Below are 16,719 nucleotides of genomic sequence, written 5' to 3' on the forward strand. Positions count from 1 at the left end.
CATTCACGACAGTAAAGTGTTCATATTCGACTCTTTCATTGTCCGTTCATTTACGCCCCCTGTTGTGGGTCCGTGTCACTACACTTTCCCAACAAATCGTAACAATTGTCTTCTACCAAGCTGCTTGCCTGTTGTCCTGTAGTCCATCCCAGCCTTGTGCAGGTCTACAGTTTTGTCCCTGGTGTCCTTAGACAGCTCTTTGGTCTTGGCTATGGTGGACAGGTTGGAGTGTGATTGATTGAAGGTGTGAACAGGTGTCTTTTATACAGGTAACAAGTTCAAACAGGTGCAATTAATACAGGTAAAGAGTGCAGAATAAGAGGGCTTCTTAAAGAAAAATTAACAGGTCTGTGAGAGACAGAATTCTTGCTGGTTGGTAGGTGTTCAAATACTTATTTGCAGCAGTAACATAAATAAATTATTTAAAAAATCATACATTGTGATTTCTGGATTTTTTTTTTTTTTAATTATGTCTCTCACAGTGGACATGCACCTAAGATGAAAATTTTAGACCCCTCCATGATTTCTAAGTGGGAGAACTTACAAAACCGCAGGATGTTCAAATACTTATTTTCCTCACTGTATATATACATACATATGTGTGTGTGTGTGTGTGTGTGTATGAAGCTAAAAACTGAGCTTAGGTGCATTCTGTTTTCACTGATCATACGTGAGATGTTTCTACAGCTTAACTGGAGTCCACCTGGGGTAAATTCAGTTGATTGGACATGATTTGGAAAGACACACACCTGTCTACATTTAAGGTCCCACAGTTGACAGTGCATATCAGAGCACAAACCAAACATGAAGTCAAATGAATTGTCTGTAGACCTCTGAGACGGGATTGTCTTGAGGCACAAATCTGGAGAAGGGTACAGAAACATTTCTGCTGCTTTGAATGTCCCAATGAGGATAGTGACCTCCATCATCCGTAAATGGAAGAAGTTTGGATCCACCAGGACTCTTCTAGAGCTGGAAGCCCATCTAAACTGAGCGTTCGAGGTAGAAGGGACTTAGTCAGGGAGGTGTCAAAGAACCCGATGGTCACTCTGTCAGAGCTCCAGCATTCCTCTGTGCAGAGAGAAGAACCTTCAGAAGGACAGCCATCTCTGCAGCAACCTACCAATCAGGCCTGTATGGTAGAGAGGCCAGACGGAAGCCACTCTTTAGTAAAAGGCACATGGCAGCCCACCTGAAGTTTGCCAAAAGGCCCCTTAAGGACTATCAGACCATGAGAAACAAAATTCTCTGTTCTGATGAGACAAAGATTGAATTCTTTGGTGTGAATTCCAGGCGTCATGTTTGGAGGAAACCAGGCACCATCCCCACAGTGAAGCATGGTGGTGGCAGCATCATGCTGTGGGAATGTTTTTCACCAGCAGGAACTGGGAGACTAGTCAGGATTGAGGGAAAGATGAATGCAGCAATGTACAGAGACATCCTGGATGAAAACCTGCTCCAGAGTGCTCTTGACCTCAGACTGAGGTGACGGTTCATCTTTCAGCAGGACAATGACCCTAAACACACAGATATCAAAGGAGTGGCTACAGGAAAACTCTGTGAATGTCCTTGAGTGGCCCAGCCAGAGCCCAGACCTGAATCTGACTGAACATCTCTGGAGAGATCTGAAAATGGTTGTGCACCGACGCTCCCCATCCAACCTGATGGAGCTTGAAAGGTGCAGCAAAGAGAGCTGCAAAACTGCCTAAAGATAGGTGCACCAAGCTTTTGGCATCATATTCAAGAAGACTTGAGGCTTTAATTGCTGTCAAAGATACATCAATAAAGCATTGAGCAAAGCGTGTGAATACTTATGTGCGCGTGATTTCTTAATCTATCTATAAAGCAAGATCTGTCTGTGTGTGTAGGTGGCTCGCATATCTCTCTGACTGTTTGTCAGATCGGTCTCAACTTTTGAATATGGCCTGCGCATGGCACAATATGCATCCTTTATTATGAAAATTTGTGGGATTAATTTTCAAAATCTTTATTTTGAAGTCATCATCATTATTGGCAGAACGCTGAACTTTCTCCTGTGCCAGATTCGACAAAGATTGTCAACAAAGATGAGTCATTCTCTGTCTTACACAAATGCCTATCTCTAATGCATTCACAGGGGAGAGACGGAAGAAATAAATTAAATAAATTACAATAATAATAATAATAACACTAATAATACACAAACATTCTGACAGATATGTGAGCCACTGATGCACAGACAGACACACAGACACTTCTTGCTTTATTATCACAAGGCGGAACGTTCACACACGCCAGCTTCGACAAAGATCGTCAACAAAGCTCCTACTTTTTTGTAGGAATAGATACTTCCTACAGACACTGGACTAGTTTTTAATAAATTTGCAAATTTAAAAAAAAACTTTTTCATGTTGTCATTATTGGGTGTTGTGAGTAGGATTAAACGAAAAAAATGAATTTACTCCATTTTGGAATAAGGCTGTAACATAAGAAAAATGTGGAAAAAAGTGAAGTTTTGTGAATACTTTCTGGATGCACTGAACCCACTACTGTATGACATCACTTCCTGCTTCTGTGATTGCTGCAAAATCAGAATTTACAGAAAACTGTTTTGTGAAACAGACTGAATTTGTTGATCTAGGACACATTAAATTCGTAAATATGAAAACTGACTGTGCAACATTGACTTTTTCTTTTCAGAAAATTTGAGTTTGCACAGAATTTTACCAAGAAATACCAACAATTTCAGAATGGAATGTGTAGAGTTAGAAAGTTTGCTCAGTGTATTTAAAAAGTAGAAGAGCATCCTCTGAGACAAAAACACACTTTTATTTATTTTATATATGTATATATAAATTCTTTAAAAAATCTCACCACACCTGCATGTTGATTCAACCAATCATTCACATTTATGCATTTAACAGATGGTTGTATATGAAGTGATGCAACATTCATGCAGCAACAACACAAGCTTCCAGGGAAACTGTTGACCTGCACATTGGGAGAAATGTCAGCTTCCGTTTCTTGCTCAAGGAAAATGATAAATCAGTGGAATTGCGCCTTTGACCCTTTCTGTTCGTGGACAGTCTGTCCTCCCATTTCTATGCCAAATGTTCTCAGGTACCCCATGAACAAATATTCCTTTAAAAGTGTCATAATTTTTATTTCTTTACTGGATGTAGACACCATGGTGACAGGAGATCAAAGCTTTGAAACACTATGTGAAAAATGATCATTTTATCATTATTGTAATATAGTGTTTGTTTCCTCCAGAGGTACCCATAATGCATTAGCATGCTGGTTGCCATGCTGCTCAACAAGGAGATAAAGTGTTTTTGACAAAGGCGAATGATCTTAAAACAGGGCACACACATGATGGCAGTGTGTCGCCGCCGCCGCCACAGCTTGTTTTCTCTTGGAGTCATCACATAACATTGTTGAGGTCAGAGGTCTGATGCATTTGTTTCACTGCAGGAGACCACAATATGTAGAAAAACACGATTATGTATCTCAGCCAGTTCCTGAGCTATTTAGATGATGATGACGCTTGATTTGACCTTGACCTTAGACCTATGACCTTGACATAACCTGTGTTGTGAGTCCGCTGAGTTGATTCACCAAGTTGGTTTGAAATTGCTTTTTGTAATTTAAGGATATCACCAGAAAAGACAATGACATCTGATTTGACCTTGACCTTTGACCTGTGAACTAGACATTGGCTGTGTGGAGAGAGAATGGTGCACTGAATTTATATAAAATGTTTAAGCCAAATTGATCTTTGCATTTTGAAGTTATAGCCGCAGACAGACAGACACGGCCATCAAGTTAGCTTCTTACTGCTTCATGTTGAGACCAATGAATGAATAAATGAACAAATGAATATCATTTTTGGCAAGTATGGCACAGAAAGTGTTAAATTTTCAAAATATAGTTACTGTATTTGAAGCTGGAAGACTGGAAGAGGCACGGTGTTACACCACGATCATGCTCCAAATTCTCTGACAGAATCCCTGACTGGGTTAGGCTCCGCCTCCTGTGATTGATGGTGAAACAATCATTTAAAATATATGCACAATGTTCTATCATATAGTGTGCTTTTAAGTTAAGACAAGTCCGGTAGCATGCGTTGTTGCCGTGCTTCTCTGCATCATTGGGTTCTGGATGGCAACTACCCTGGCAGACAACCCATCCATCCCACATCTCTAATATAACCACATATCCTCGGCAGCCAGGTGACGCATGGGCATATTCTTATCCTTCTCCAGCCACTGGGGTCTTCATCTCATTTTTAAGGCCCATTTTAAAGGTGAATTAAAAAAAAATGTTAAAAGCAAACAGTGTTTTGTCTACTTGTTTGTTGTTCCTGCTTTGTCTGGTATTAAAACATCAGCAGCGCCCCCTGCTGTTGACTCTGTGAAATATGTAGGTGTTTCCAGATAATCTCATAGAGTACAGAAGTAGAGTAAAGTCTCACAAACCTTGTGCACCCGATATCTTAACAAAGATTTTGTATATCAGGGTGAATCTTGATACACAAGATCACCTCACTAAAACCTCAGACTTCTTCACTGTTGAGTGCATTTCATTGCTAACTGTGGCCACTAGGTGGCAGAGTATGTGAACCATAATGCATGTGAGACCACCGCAGGGTCTTCATGGATCATGGTCAAATTTCCTACTGTGGGTTATACCTTGCCAAGACTTTGCAAGGTACTCAACAACACAGTTGTGGGTCACTTTTGCCCTTCTTGACCATACGATCAAGTGAAAATAGTTGATTTCACTGAAGCTACTGTTTCCACGTGAGATATTGCAGGATTCAAAATGACATCCAACATTATATTTTGATACTTGATTTTCCGGGAATTGTCTTGTGATTGTTGTGATGTGTAACACTAGTTATGAGCACATAAGTATGGCAGCACCGCCGTAGAGTCCATACACAATGGACGCCCATCATTAGTGTCCTCACGCCGCCGTTAGCTGCTCTTACGTGCTGGAATGCTCTTAACGGCAAAAACACTGAACTGATATTGTTGTCCACAAGATAACCGTTAGCTTGTGAACTCAGACTGCCAACTAAAATGCCAGTCTACACTGTCCAAGCATTAGACCTCGCTGGTGTTGTTGGCGTACAGTCTGGAGTGAGGGCGAAAAGTTGGCTGGTTTTTGTTGCTTTCCTCGTGTTTTGTCGCCATCATACTATGAAGCATTTGAGTCTTGCATTGTTCTTCTTTCATGAAGAGTTCCACCAGCAGGATCTTCTCTTTGTGCATCTGGACGCTGATGTCTTTTGGGATGTCAGGAATTAGCCAGTCCACAATGTCATTCATCAGCATCACAACGTTCTGCAAGACAGAGATGGAACTTTGTCTGTTTTTTTGTTTTTTTGAAAAATACAACTTTGGTGCATTTAGCAATTGGGTTTTTAACCACAAAGTAGAACAAGTACATCACATAAAAGGGTTCATTTTGTGCAAAGGCACTCTAGTGCAAAGTGCCCCCTCCCCACCAAAAAATTCATCTTATTAGCAGTTGTATGTATCGATGTCCCATGAATGTACCAACTGTGACCATGGGACCTTTGTGGCTGGGATCGAACCACAGACTGCTCGCACCAAAGACCAGAACTCTACCAGGTCAGCCAAAGGGGAATTCCCTGTTAGCCAAGCTAGCGGGAACGTCTTTCCAATCTGGACTTCATTTTGCTACATATCTCCCCACCATTTTTGACTTCATCTCGAAGTCAAAAATGGCACTCACATCCTGCCAATAACGCCAATTGTGACTGTAGGACCTTTGTGGCTGGGATGGTGGTGGGATCGAACCCTGGACTGCTCTCACTAAAGACCAGAACTCTACCAGGTCAGCCAAAGGGGAATTCCCCGTTAGCCAAGCTAGCGGGAACTCCTTTTCAATCCGGACTTCATCTTACTACACAATGTTTCTATATATGTACATCCATGAAAAACCTTCAAAACAAATTTTCATTTTGTCTGTCACAGTCCAGCGAAAGGCACATCATAACATTTATTTTATCACCTGTAAAATGTGAAATACCTTAATCATGTACACGAGTTGAGAATAATTTAATGAAAACACTTAATTTATACACTTACATAGACTAGTCGCTACTTTTGCATGGCATGATTGCCCCCTGGTGGTGATTGTGTGAATTAGGATGTAAAATGTACATCACTCAGCCAATAGGGTTTCACTCTACATGTAGTTACATAATGTTATACAGTTTTTCAGAATTTTTGTGTATAATTTATTAGGTCTGCAGTTCATTTTCAAGTATGTACCTCCTGATAACATCTGACATCGGGGTAAATGTGAGGCATAATTGTAAAGCGCTTGAGCGTCTGATGCAAATGGAAAAGCGCTATATAAATGCAGTCCATTTACCATTTATCTGCTACCTAGAAGCACAGGTACAGTTAGGTTGCATGCAACATATACTTTAATTTAACTTCACCCTTAAATTTTTTTTTTTTTTTATAGTCTGGAAGACATGGGATTCCTTCATTATGGACATGAATTCATGGAATCATCACCTTGGGACATACATGTCACCATCATGTATGCTTTTATTAAATGCTTTTCAAATGATTACTCCGTCGATTCCAGAGAACTGTCATTTCCAAACCTCAACCATCTGAGGCGAAGCAACCATAAATGACTACCAAATCTAACAACCGGGAATTTCTTGGGCCACGACTCTACTCCGAGCCCCTCTTGGATAGTCAGACTTCTCGTCCTGTCCCTGAGTGTAAGCCTGGATATATTACTGAGGTTCCTCCACTTGTATCCTTGACGTTGTTTTTGGGGGCACTAACCAAACTATGAAACGTCTTGTTTAAAAAGATGACCTTTTATAAAAACCACATCTGTCTGCAAGGTAATTTTGGCTTCAGATTATTTATTTTAGCTATATTAGTTTCCTGAAAAGTGTTTTTTTTATATGGCTTTGTACCTTAATTCTATTTTTTTTGTTGTTGTTGTTTTTACGTGCCAGTTACGTGAGATCAGATGCACGAGCGCACCAAACGAGCCAGGCAGCCGCAAGCAGCCAATCAGCAACGTCCACTTCTTGGCGGCCTGTAATGAGTGTGTGCACGCGCCCGCCTGCTGCTGCCTAAGCTAGGCTAACGCTAGGAGAGAGTCGACAGAAAAACAGCAAAAGTACATGTGTGTGTCAAATTCATACAAGAGTCCACAACGTCAGTGACTTTAACAAGTGGCCTCAACTGACCTAAGCAGCACGGAAACAGGGGAGTAGAAATTAGGAGTTTGCCAGACCCCGTTTCCATGGATACGTAGATATTATTTTTTTATTATTATTATTTATTTTTTTATTTTTGTGACTAGGAGTACAATTTTCTGTGGGATTTTAACTGATTCAAGAGCTGGTGAGTTATGCTATTCTTTATTTATTTGTATGTGTGTGTGTTAGTTCATCTCTTTATGTCTATGATCAAATAAGTGTGCATTAATGGTGTAATTATTTAAATATTGTTTGATGTACAAATCAGCTGGTTGTTCAACACTTGTTGAATTTGGGCTGAAGGTTTTTTCATTGTGGTTATGCAGACTTGTTTTTTTTAAATGTTGTTATTTAAGGAAACTAATGAACCGATTCAAGTGCTCTGGGTCTGTGTCAGAACAAGGCTCTAAACCTCAGCTCCCCAGGAACTTTACAAATGATTTTATTTTAAATTATGACACGCACCTAGCGCTATTTGACAGGATCTCTTCACTGATTGGTTAGTTCAAATGACATCATCGAAGAGTATTTCTACATGGAGGCATCTTCGGCATTGAGTGTTGGTGCTAATTTTTCATCTTTTAATGCCGTTTTGTGTGCCCTAAAGTCGGAGGGATTCTATGCCGTTTTGGGTGCCATAAAGGCATTTGAATCAGAGCAGAAAATCACCTACTGGCAGAGGGATTCTCGGACGCTAAAAGCAGCTCAAAAATGTGGCATAGTTGTGTCCAAAATTATTTCCACTGTGTGGCGAAAATTATTTCCACCAGTGTGCCCAAAATTATTTCCACCGGCACTTTTCGCCACGCGGTGGAAATAAGTTTTGCAGTCTTGGTAATTTTCTGTGTCGGGCGGGGATGATAAACAACTTATTTTTTTTATTTGGCCTTAAGTGACCTTATTTTGTGTAGCTAACATGATAAAACATTCAAAATGCCATGGTAAACAGAAATACAAAAGTCCACGTCGGCACATGTGTTAATCCTGTTTTTTCTCTGTCAGTGTCATGTCTGCAAAACCTTTGATCAGTCCACCCCTGAATATAGTGAATGGTAAACTATGCCAATTTTCAATAATGAAATCACCAATATTGAGCTACTATCATGAATGTGAAATAAGGACACCTTAAACTCCGATCGTCTTTAAGTTCCGCCCTGACTGCAGCCGTTCTGTTCAGTCGTGAATAAATTTAGACGGCCGGCAAAACAGCGCAACCCGCCATTTTGCTGGTGCCGCGTATGGTGAACTGTCGTCCAGTTCAACTTTGCCGAGGGCACTGCCATGTTGAAATAAACTATACGATGACATTTGAACAATGAGCAAGGAGATCCGGTCAAATTAGGTGTGTGTTTGCCATATCCGGCAAAATATCAGCTGCCTTTAAATTATTTAGGGTTAGGCTTAGAATAAGGTTCTACATTAGGGTATTAATTTTGTAAAATACATAAAACATTTGTACATTTGAACAATACTGCCCTTTCAGACTATTGTTTTGCACACTTCCAGGAGTCTTGTGCAGTAGTTTGATTGATTTTATTATTAAAATGCCATTGTATAAAATAAATACAATACTATCACAATAAAAGGATAACACAATACCAACTAGCACTTATTTCCATTGTGGTCTTGGGATAATGTACCCAACATGGGTTCAATATAGACAAAAACAGGATGACAGTATATCAGTGACAAATTACAGTAACAAGTGAAATAGCACCATTAAAATTTGGTCCAGGTCCCATTTGGGAATAGTTCACGTGTAAAATACAAGCATTACTAGTAAAATATTGGGGCATCACAGTGGATTTGTGGTTAGCGACTTACTTGCTTCACAGCAAGTAGGTCGTGGGATCAATTCCCACTTGTGACCTTTCTGTGTTTTCGTGGGTTTCCTCCGGGTGCTCTGGTTTCCTCCCACATTTAAAGACATGCAGGTTAGGTTAACTTGAAACTTTATAATTGACCAGGTCTCCCTTGCAAAAGAGATTTTGATCTCAATGGGACTAACTTGGTTAAATAAAGGTAAAATTAAAATATAGCCTACAGACCTCTATATTTTACATACCTGGAAAATGATGACAAAGGCCAGTCGGATTGCCAGGATCGCCCAAAACTCCTTCGTGATCTCATATGGAGTGGTTGACCATGGAGGTTCTCTATAGTCTTTGTACCTTTGGTGAAATGAAAGATTGATTAAAATAACAATTGTTTTTCCTTATATTGTATTGGGCTCATTCATATTAGTAGAGAAGCTTGAATCTTCGACTGGACTGGGTTGCTTGACGTGAGGACGTTTCACTTCAAATCGCAGAAGCTTCCTTAGCTAAAATTCTTGCTCTGGTAGTCTGACTTCTGTCTGACCCTTGTAGAGAAGAACAAACAGAAACCACAAAAGCTGGAGTTTTAAACCTAACCAGATGCCTCCTACCGAGAGGCAGACTGCTATTGGCTAGTGACTAAACAGTTGCTTTAATTAGCACCTATTGTGCTTTTGTTAGCACCCTCTTAATGAGGCATAAGTGAAATAGTTGAAACCCAGCCTTAACCGGGGAGGGGGTCTGAGATGCACTTTGTCCCCTGTTTACAATGGGGTACTCAGATCAAAGCAGTTTCAGTCTTTTGTTCATGGTAATGAGTCATTCACGGCACCAGGAGAGGCGTCAGTCCCATCGTTAGGTGGGACAGCTACCCTGTCATTAGGAGGGTGCTAACAAGAGCACAATAGCTGCTAATTAAAGCAGTTGTTTAATCACTAGCCAATAGCAGTCTGCCTCTCGGTAGGAGGGGTCTGGTTAGGTTTAAAACTCCAGCTTTTGTGGCTTCTGTTTGTTATTCTCTACAAGGGTCAGACAGAAGTCAGAGCAAGGAGCAAAACGAAGCAAAACGTCCTCGCGTCCACATTGCGACTCATTCATATTATCACTATTGGGAGGATTTTTTAGCAAGTGCCTCAATTTGAAAGGTTGTGGAGAGGTACAACAATAAATCTTTAAACTTTTACTCGCTAAAAAATTTAAGGCAGTACTTGTATTGGGCGTAATGACTATGTGGGTGTTTGTTTCAAAAAGGAGTAGCACGTGTTAGTTTTGTCTGAACTGGAGATAAAGTGGAGAATGTTGTTAATCACTCTTTCAGCCAGTCACAGTGCTTATCTCAAATATGTTAAATTCCAGAACTTTAAATGTTTACAGCAGCTGGATACCAGATTGGTCTTTATGGTGTTTTGCCACTTGTCCAAATGATTTCTTTTTAAAATCTGAATAAGTCAGATTCTAAATAAGCAGAGGAATATTGTTAAGATGTGCCGTATGATGGCGGACACTGATTTTACTGACCAGTTACACCCTCTTGCATGTGGTTAGAGCTACTCAAAAGGCCTTGTCAGTGCTTTCTGATTGTAGTAACACTTTTTCGGGTCACTTTTAACATCCTTTTAAATGTGCTGGACTAATATGGTAGATTAAGAATGTTTTTCAGATCTGTTATTGGTTTTAAAAATAATTGTAAGTATGATACATTTGAATTGGCAGTGTTACGTAGTGATGGAGAAACTGAACCATTTTCAACCATTGAATCAATATGAAGCAATTGTGTTGAAATGGTTTAGTGTGTTGAAACATTTGATACAATTAAGGAAGTGGCTACAATTAAATATGGCAACATCTGCTGGCCAATCTTCAATATTACATTTGCATGGAACAATAAAAGGCAAGGTGTCATGAAACATACTAGAATTGTGGCAGAAAGCTGTGATTGGAGGGGAAGTGATGGTCTAGTGGTTAAGCATTGGGCTTGAGATCCTTGGTTCAAATCCCAGCCTGACCGGAAAATCAGTAAGGGCCCTTGGGCAAGGTCCTTAATCCCCTAGTTGCTCCCGGTGTGCAGTGGGCACCTTGCATTGCAGCAGCCTCACATCGGGGTGAATGTGAGGCATTGATGTGTAAAGCACGTGGAGCATCTGATGCATATGGAAAAGCGCTATATAAATGCAGTCCATTTACCAATTACCCACCTGCAAATCTCTACTGGGTAGCCAAGGAACAGTGGATCCATGGGTTCTTTTCCATGCTGGAAGTGGCTCACATTAAAATAGGACAGAGTGTGACTGACAAATCCATGCATGGAGCCGTCAGGACTGTACATGTACAGATAGACCATCCGAGGGATGAAGTCTGAGGTGAATGAGATGACAAATGCCTAAGAATGGTGGATGGGTGGGGGTTCAGAGATAAAGAACAAAAAAATGAAGCGGCATAATGAAGTGAATAAATAATTCAAATTGAACCTCTTAAAAAATGTGGAATTGTGAAAACATACAGAACTCTGTGCTTATGCAGATGTCAAGATGTTCCATTTTTTTCTTAATGCAGTTCTTTTCAGTGTATTTTTTCCCATGACTTCTCCACAAGCAGACTTGGGGGGGGGGGGTTGTTCAAAAAACAGAAGTCAGATGTTCTTGGAGTTATGCCTGTAGCTATTCAACAGTCTGTAATTTTGGGTTGTTGACTGACTGTTTTGTGCTGTTATTTGCTCACACCATACTAACTATATGTATTCTTCAAAATCTTCAACCAACCAATATGTGATTGCTTGGATGTTTTTTCCCCAGTAATACTGGTGTTGGCAACCGAAGGGTCCCCCCTAAAAATTGGTCCGCCCTGCCTTCACTGCACATGCATCATTTGGAACCACAGCAGCACGTCTGAGACTGAGTCTCTACACCCAAAGCCATCAAAGGGAATAATGTGATTATTAACTATCAGATGACAAAGTAAAACCTCTTAAATCATTCAAAAGTCAGTTTTAAACAGAAACAAGGCTGTTTGAAGCAGAAATGAGGTGATAATCGGTGAGTCGCTATTGAAGCTCTGAAATGACCACAAAGTGGTATAGAGGAGGATTTTCTTAAAAAGAAGACCTGGAAGTTCAGCTACAATTTGCCAGAAGGTACATCTGAGATGCAAGCCTAGATTTGATGTTTTGGTGAAAGAAGACTTGATGTCTAACATTACTTATGCAACCCATCATCTTGGCTTTTATATTTTTAATTAATTTATATCAAGTTGTAGAGATTCACTTTCAGTTTGAGTTTAAGGAAGATAATGTTAGAAATGTAATTTTTTTGTGTTTGAAATGGCATAAATAAATTAAAATGTGCGACATATGAAGTGTTCCAGTACTTTGGGAGTGCACTGTATATGAGGGTATCTTTCTTACAGGAATCTGTCCTTAAAGTAGACCTGCATTGAAATAAATGCAGTCAGATCTTTGGACCAAAAAATGACTTATATTTACACATAAGATTCTTCTGAATGTAGTAAAGTAAATCTGCAAGCCCAGATCTGTCATTCAACGGAGAAATCTTCATTTGAAAATAACATCCTGAAGTGCAGCACAGCCCGCTGCAAGAGCTCAGCTCAGATGTATGGAAAGACATTCATGCCAGTAATGTCTGAAAGGAAATGCTTTTGACAAAAACTACAGTACGTGCGCGCACGTGTGCGTGCAGAGTGCAGTGGTACCAATCGTATGGGACCAAATTTGCACTCTAAATGGAACCAACCCGCACTCTAAATGCAATGCAACACAAATGGGATGAATTAATCCATATCATGTAACATACAAAGCACCAATCAAATGACAAGGATCCACTCAGTCGTTATATAAATAATATCATCAGTAGTGTATTGTAAGTGCTCACAGAATGCATTGAAAACTACACTATGCAATTTTAAAGTTTGGGAAACTTGGGTAAGTTGTAAGTTGATTTATAGTTCTGTTGTCCTGTTGATGCCCAAGTATTTCCTTTTCAGTAACTCTTGAAAAAGGGGATTTCTCTCATGCAGTGTAGAGGACTCAGAGACTTGATGTCTAACAAAGTTTTAATATAACTAGGGTTCTACAAATGTGAACTTGCTGTTTGTTGTATCTGGTGAAAGGTTTGGTGACAACCTGGACTAGAAAACAATAAGTTTTTGTTGGGACGGTTTCACAGAAAGGGGCAGAGACAGGAAAATCTCAGTGACATTTTTTTAAATTGTATGATAGGGCATTCTGAAGTTTCGCTGAGGATGATCTTTAATGTGTACCTGTCAGGTTCTAGATGTTACTAAACGTCTGTGTTTGTGGGAACTTGGTGATTTACTTACATTAATGATTACGGCCACTTTTGCTACCCCTCTGAGTATGTTGTACCAAATACCTGCAGACATAACATTTATCAGTTATAATGCTTAGAGGTTTTACCAATCTCTGTATTGCAAACTACTGCAGTCATGCACAAGATTTTCTATGTAGCATTTTCCTCAAGGGAAGAGAGATTGTTTGCTAATAAATTGAGATAAAGATAATTGAATGCATTAAATTTCATAGCTGTATAATATCCGTCATCACTTCTTACAGAAACCTTCAGCGGGGTGATGTTTGTGATTTCAAAGTTTAGGAAGGTGCTCACAGGTCCATGTTTTATCACAAAGGTAGAGCCCGACCGATATGGATTTTTTGAGGCAGATGCCGATAACGATATTTGGATGAAGAAAAATGCAGATAATCGATAAATCGGCTGATTTGCAGATAGCCGATAAATCAGCCAATAAATCAGGTGAAGCTGAATGTTTCAACCTGTTAGCAGTAAACAAAAGTTTTTCATGCTAGAAATAAGGTCTACACAACGTGGGCTTAATAAAAAGCGTGACCGACGCAATGAAGCACATTTGACACATTACTTCATAAACTGAATTAATCAAACTGAGTTGAACTGAAACGGGAGAAATGTGGGGTGAATGTAATCGCAAAGTTATTACAAACAACATCCTTATAAACTTACTTGTATGCTTTTGTCAGCCGATCAGTGCAGTGTGATGGCGATTTACGGGGGCCGGTGATGAACACATTTAAGCAGGGGTGTAAGCAGCTCTCAGTTGAATGGAGTCAGCGCTCCATCTACTGGACAAACGGTGCAAGGACATTTTACATTGCCGACACAAACATTATTTCAGTAACTGTTCTGTTTATGAGAAATTATCGGTGTTCTATCGGCAAAATTTTGGCCAATAGTGAGTACTTTGAAAAGGGCTTATATCGGCCGGCCGATATATCGGTCGGGCTCTACACAAAGGATTTTTACACCCAGCACATCAAAAATGACTTACCGATGTCTTTGGCTCTTGCTGCCACAGGTCTTCGTAATTCAGTAACAAACTTCTTGGCGTCAAGTCGTATTTCAATAATATTATTGAGCAGCGCAAACAGCGGTGCCAAGGGGAAAGACGCCACGAACAGTGTCACAAAACCAAACTGGATGACTGAACACACAAGAGAAGACAGCATCAGCAGGTCATTACGGCTAACATGTCAGATGCTGTTATTATTTTCCTGGACTGTCCTTTAGGTGGGTTTGAAGTGTTCAGGACAACAGTGTACATTATTGTTCTCTGGTCACCCAAGTGAACCTGTTTCCAAAACTAATTGACTTGAGACACAAGAAGCCATTTGGATAAGGCAGCGACAAAAGAACAAAATAAGCCTGGTTGCTTTTGATTGGACTTGCAGCTGTTTTACAACCCCAGTTCCAATGAAGTTGGGATGTTGTGTTAAATGTAAATTAAAAACAGAATACAATAATTTGAAAATCCTCTTCAACCTATATTCAATTGAATACACCACAAAGATAAGATATTTAATGTTCAAACTGATAAATTTGATTGTTTTTGTGCAAATATTTACTCATTTTTAAATGGATGCCTGCAACACATTTCAAAAAAGCTGGGACAGTGGTATGTTTACCACTGTGTTACATCACCTTTCCTTCTGACAACACTCAATAAGCGTGTGGGAACTGAGGACACTAGCTGTTGTAGGTGGAATGCTTTCCCATTCTTGCTTGATGTACGACTTCAGTTGTTCAACAGTCCAGGGTCTCCGTTGCCATATTTTGCGCTTCATAATGCGCCACACATTTTCAATGGGCGACAGGTCTGGACTGCAGGCAGGCCAGTCTAGTACCCACACTCTTTTACTATGAAGCCACGCTGTTGTAACACGTGCAGAATGTGGCTTGGCATTGTCTTGCTGAAATAAGCAGGGACGTCCCTGAAAAAGACGTTGCTTGGACGGCAGCATGTGTTGTTCCAAAACCTGGATGTACCTTTCACCACTGATGGTGCAATCACAGATGTGTAAGTTGCCCATGCCATGGACACTAACACACCCCCATACCATCACAGATGCTGGCTTTTGAACTTTGCACTGGTAACAATCTGGATGGTCTTTTTCCTCTTTTGTCCGGAAGACACGACGTCCATGATTTCCAAAAACAATTTCAAATGTGGACTCATCAGATCACAGCACACGTTTCCACTTTGCGTCTGTCCATTTCAAATGAGCTCGGGCCCAGAGAAGGCGGTGTTGTTTCTGGATGTTGTTGATGTATGGCTTTTGCTTTGCATGGTAGAGTTTTAACTTGCACTTGTAGATGTAGCGACGAACTGTGTTAACTGACAATGGTTTTCTGAAGTGTTCCTGAGCCCAGGCGGTAAGATCCTTTACACCTGTGTTTCCCAACCGGGGGTAGGGGTACGCGGAGGTACTGCAGGAGGTACGCGGTGCACGGGGAGTTTTTTTTTTTTTTAAGGTGTCACACTTAAGCGTAGTCCCTAGCTAACTCGTAATATGTGGACAAAAGAATGTCTGCTGTGGAATTTAGTAATTTTCTATTTATTTAATAAAATTTCAAAGATAAATCTTCTCAGCAATGTGTCATGTCGAGCTCATCAATAACGGTATGTTTGCGCTACAACTCGTTTCCCCGGGAAGACAATGACCTGTGACACAAAATACAAAAGCATAGCAACCGATGGATAAATGGTTAAAACGTCCAGTTTCTCTGGATCCAGGGAGTTTGGAGGAGACAGCAGAGAAATGCAAGAAAAAGGCCAAAGCTAAACCTAGGCACTACAATGAAAACTACATTTTGTATGGTTTCACCACGTCAACGTCTTCGGAACTACCGCAGCCTCAGTGTTTCTTCTGTGGTGAAATTCTGGCTAACAGCGCAATGAAGCCAGCACATTTGCAGCGACACCAGAGCACCAAGCATCCTGCAAAAGTAGGGAAAACTGAAGAGTACTACAAACGAAAGCTGTCAGAATTTAAGTCAGGTCAGATTCAGAATACAATGATGAAAGCCACTAATGTGTCAAGCAAAGCCCTGGAGGCGTCTTACGCCGTATCGCTGCTTGTGGCACAAACAAAAACTCCTAACTCAATTGTTGAAGAACTAATTGTCCCTGCAGCGACTCGCATGGCTGAAATAATGATAGACAAAAAAGCAGCTGAGACATTCAAGAAAGTTCCCCTGTCAAACAACACTGTGGCCCATCGGATTGATGATATGGCTCTTGACATTGCGGGACAAGTCGTGGACAAAATAAAATGAGCCGGTCAGTTCGCTTTGCAGCTGGATGAAATGACAG

General features: G+C 40.4%; 1 protein-coding gene across 4 annotated transcripts in view; it reads right to left on the reverse strand.

Moving 5' to 3' along the window:
• Window positions 1–2,846: 2,846 nt before the first annotated feature.
• Window positions 2,847–16,719, reverse strand: part of LOC117516221 (anoctamin-1-like) — a 95,934-nt gene continuing 82,061 nt past the window's right edge. For 2 of the 4 annotated variants that reach the window (XM_034177139.1, XM_034177138.1), the window contains 5 exons: window positions 14,398–14,550; window positions 13,396–13,448; window positions 11,259–11,443; window positions 9,312–9,417; window positions 2,848–5,327 (listed from right to left, as the gene is read on the reverse strand). In XM_034177139.1, the coding sequence (XP_034033030.1) occupies window positions 5,088–5,327; window positions 9,312–9,417; window positions 11,259–11,443; window positions 13,396–13,448; window positions 14,398–14,550 (737 nt within the window). In that variant the 3' untranslated portion in view covers window positions 2,848–5,087. Of the gene's footprint in view, window positions 5,328–9,311; window positions 9,418–11,258; window positions 11,444–13,395; window positions 13,449–14,397; window positions 14,551–16,719 lie in introns of those variants that run through there. The other 2 variants (XM_034177140.1, XR_004562334.1) reach the window with 2 other exon arrangements.

Source organism: Thalassophryne amazonica, chromosome 8, assembly GCF_902500255.1.
Source record: "Thalassophryne amazonica chromosome 8, fThaAma1.1, whole genome shotgun sequence".
In the NCBI taxonomy this organism is placed as follows: domain Eukaryota; kingdom Metazoa; phylum Chordata; class Actinopteri; order Batrachoidiformes; family Batrachoididae; genus Thalassophryne; species Thalassophryne amazonica.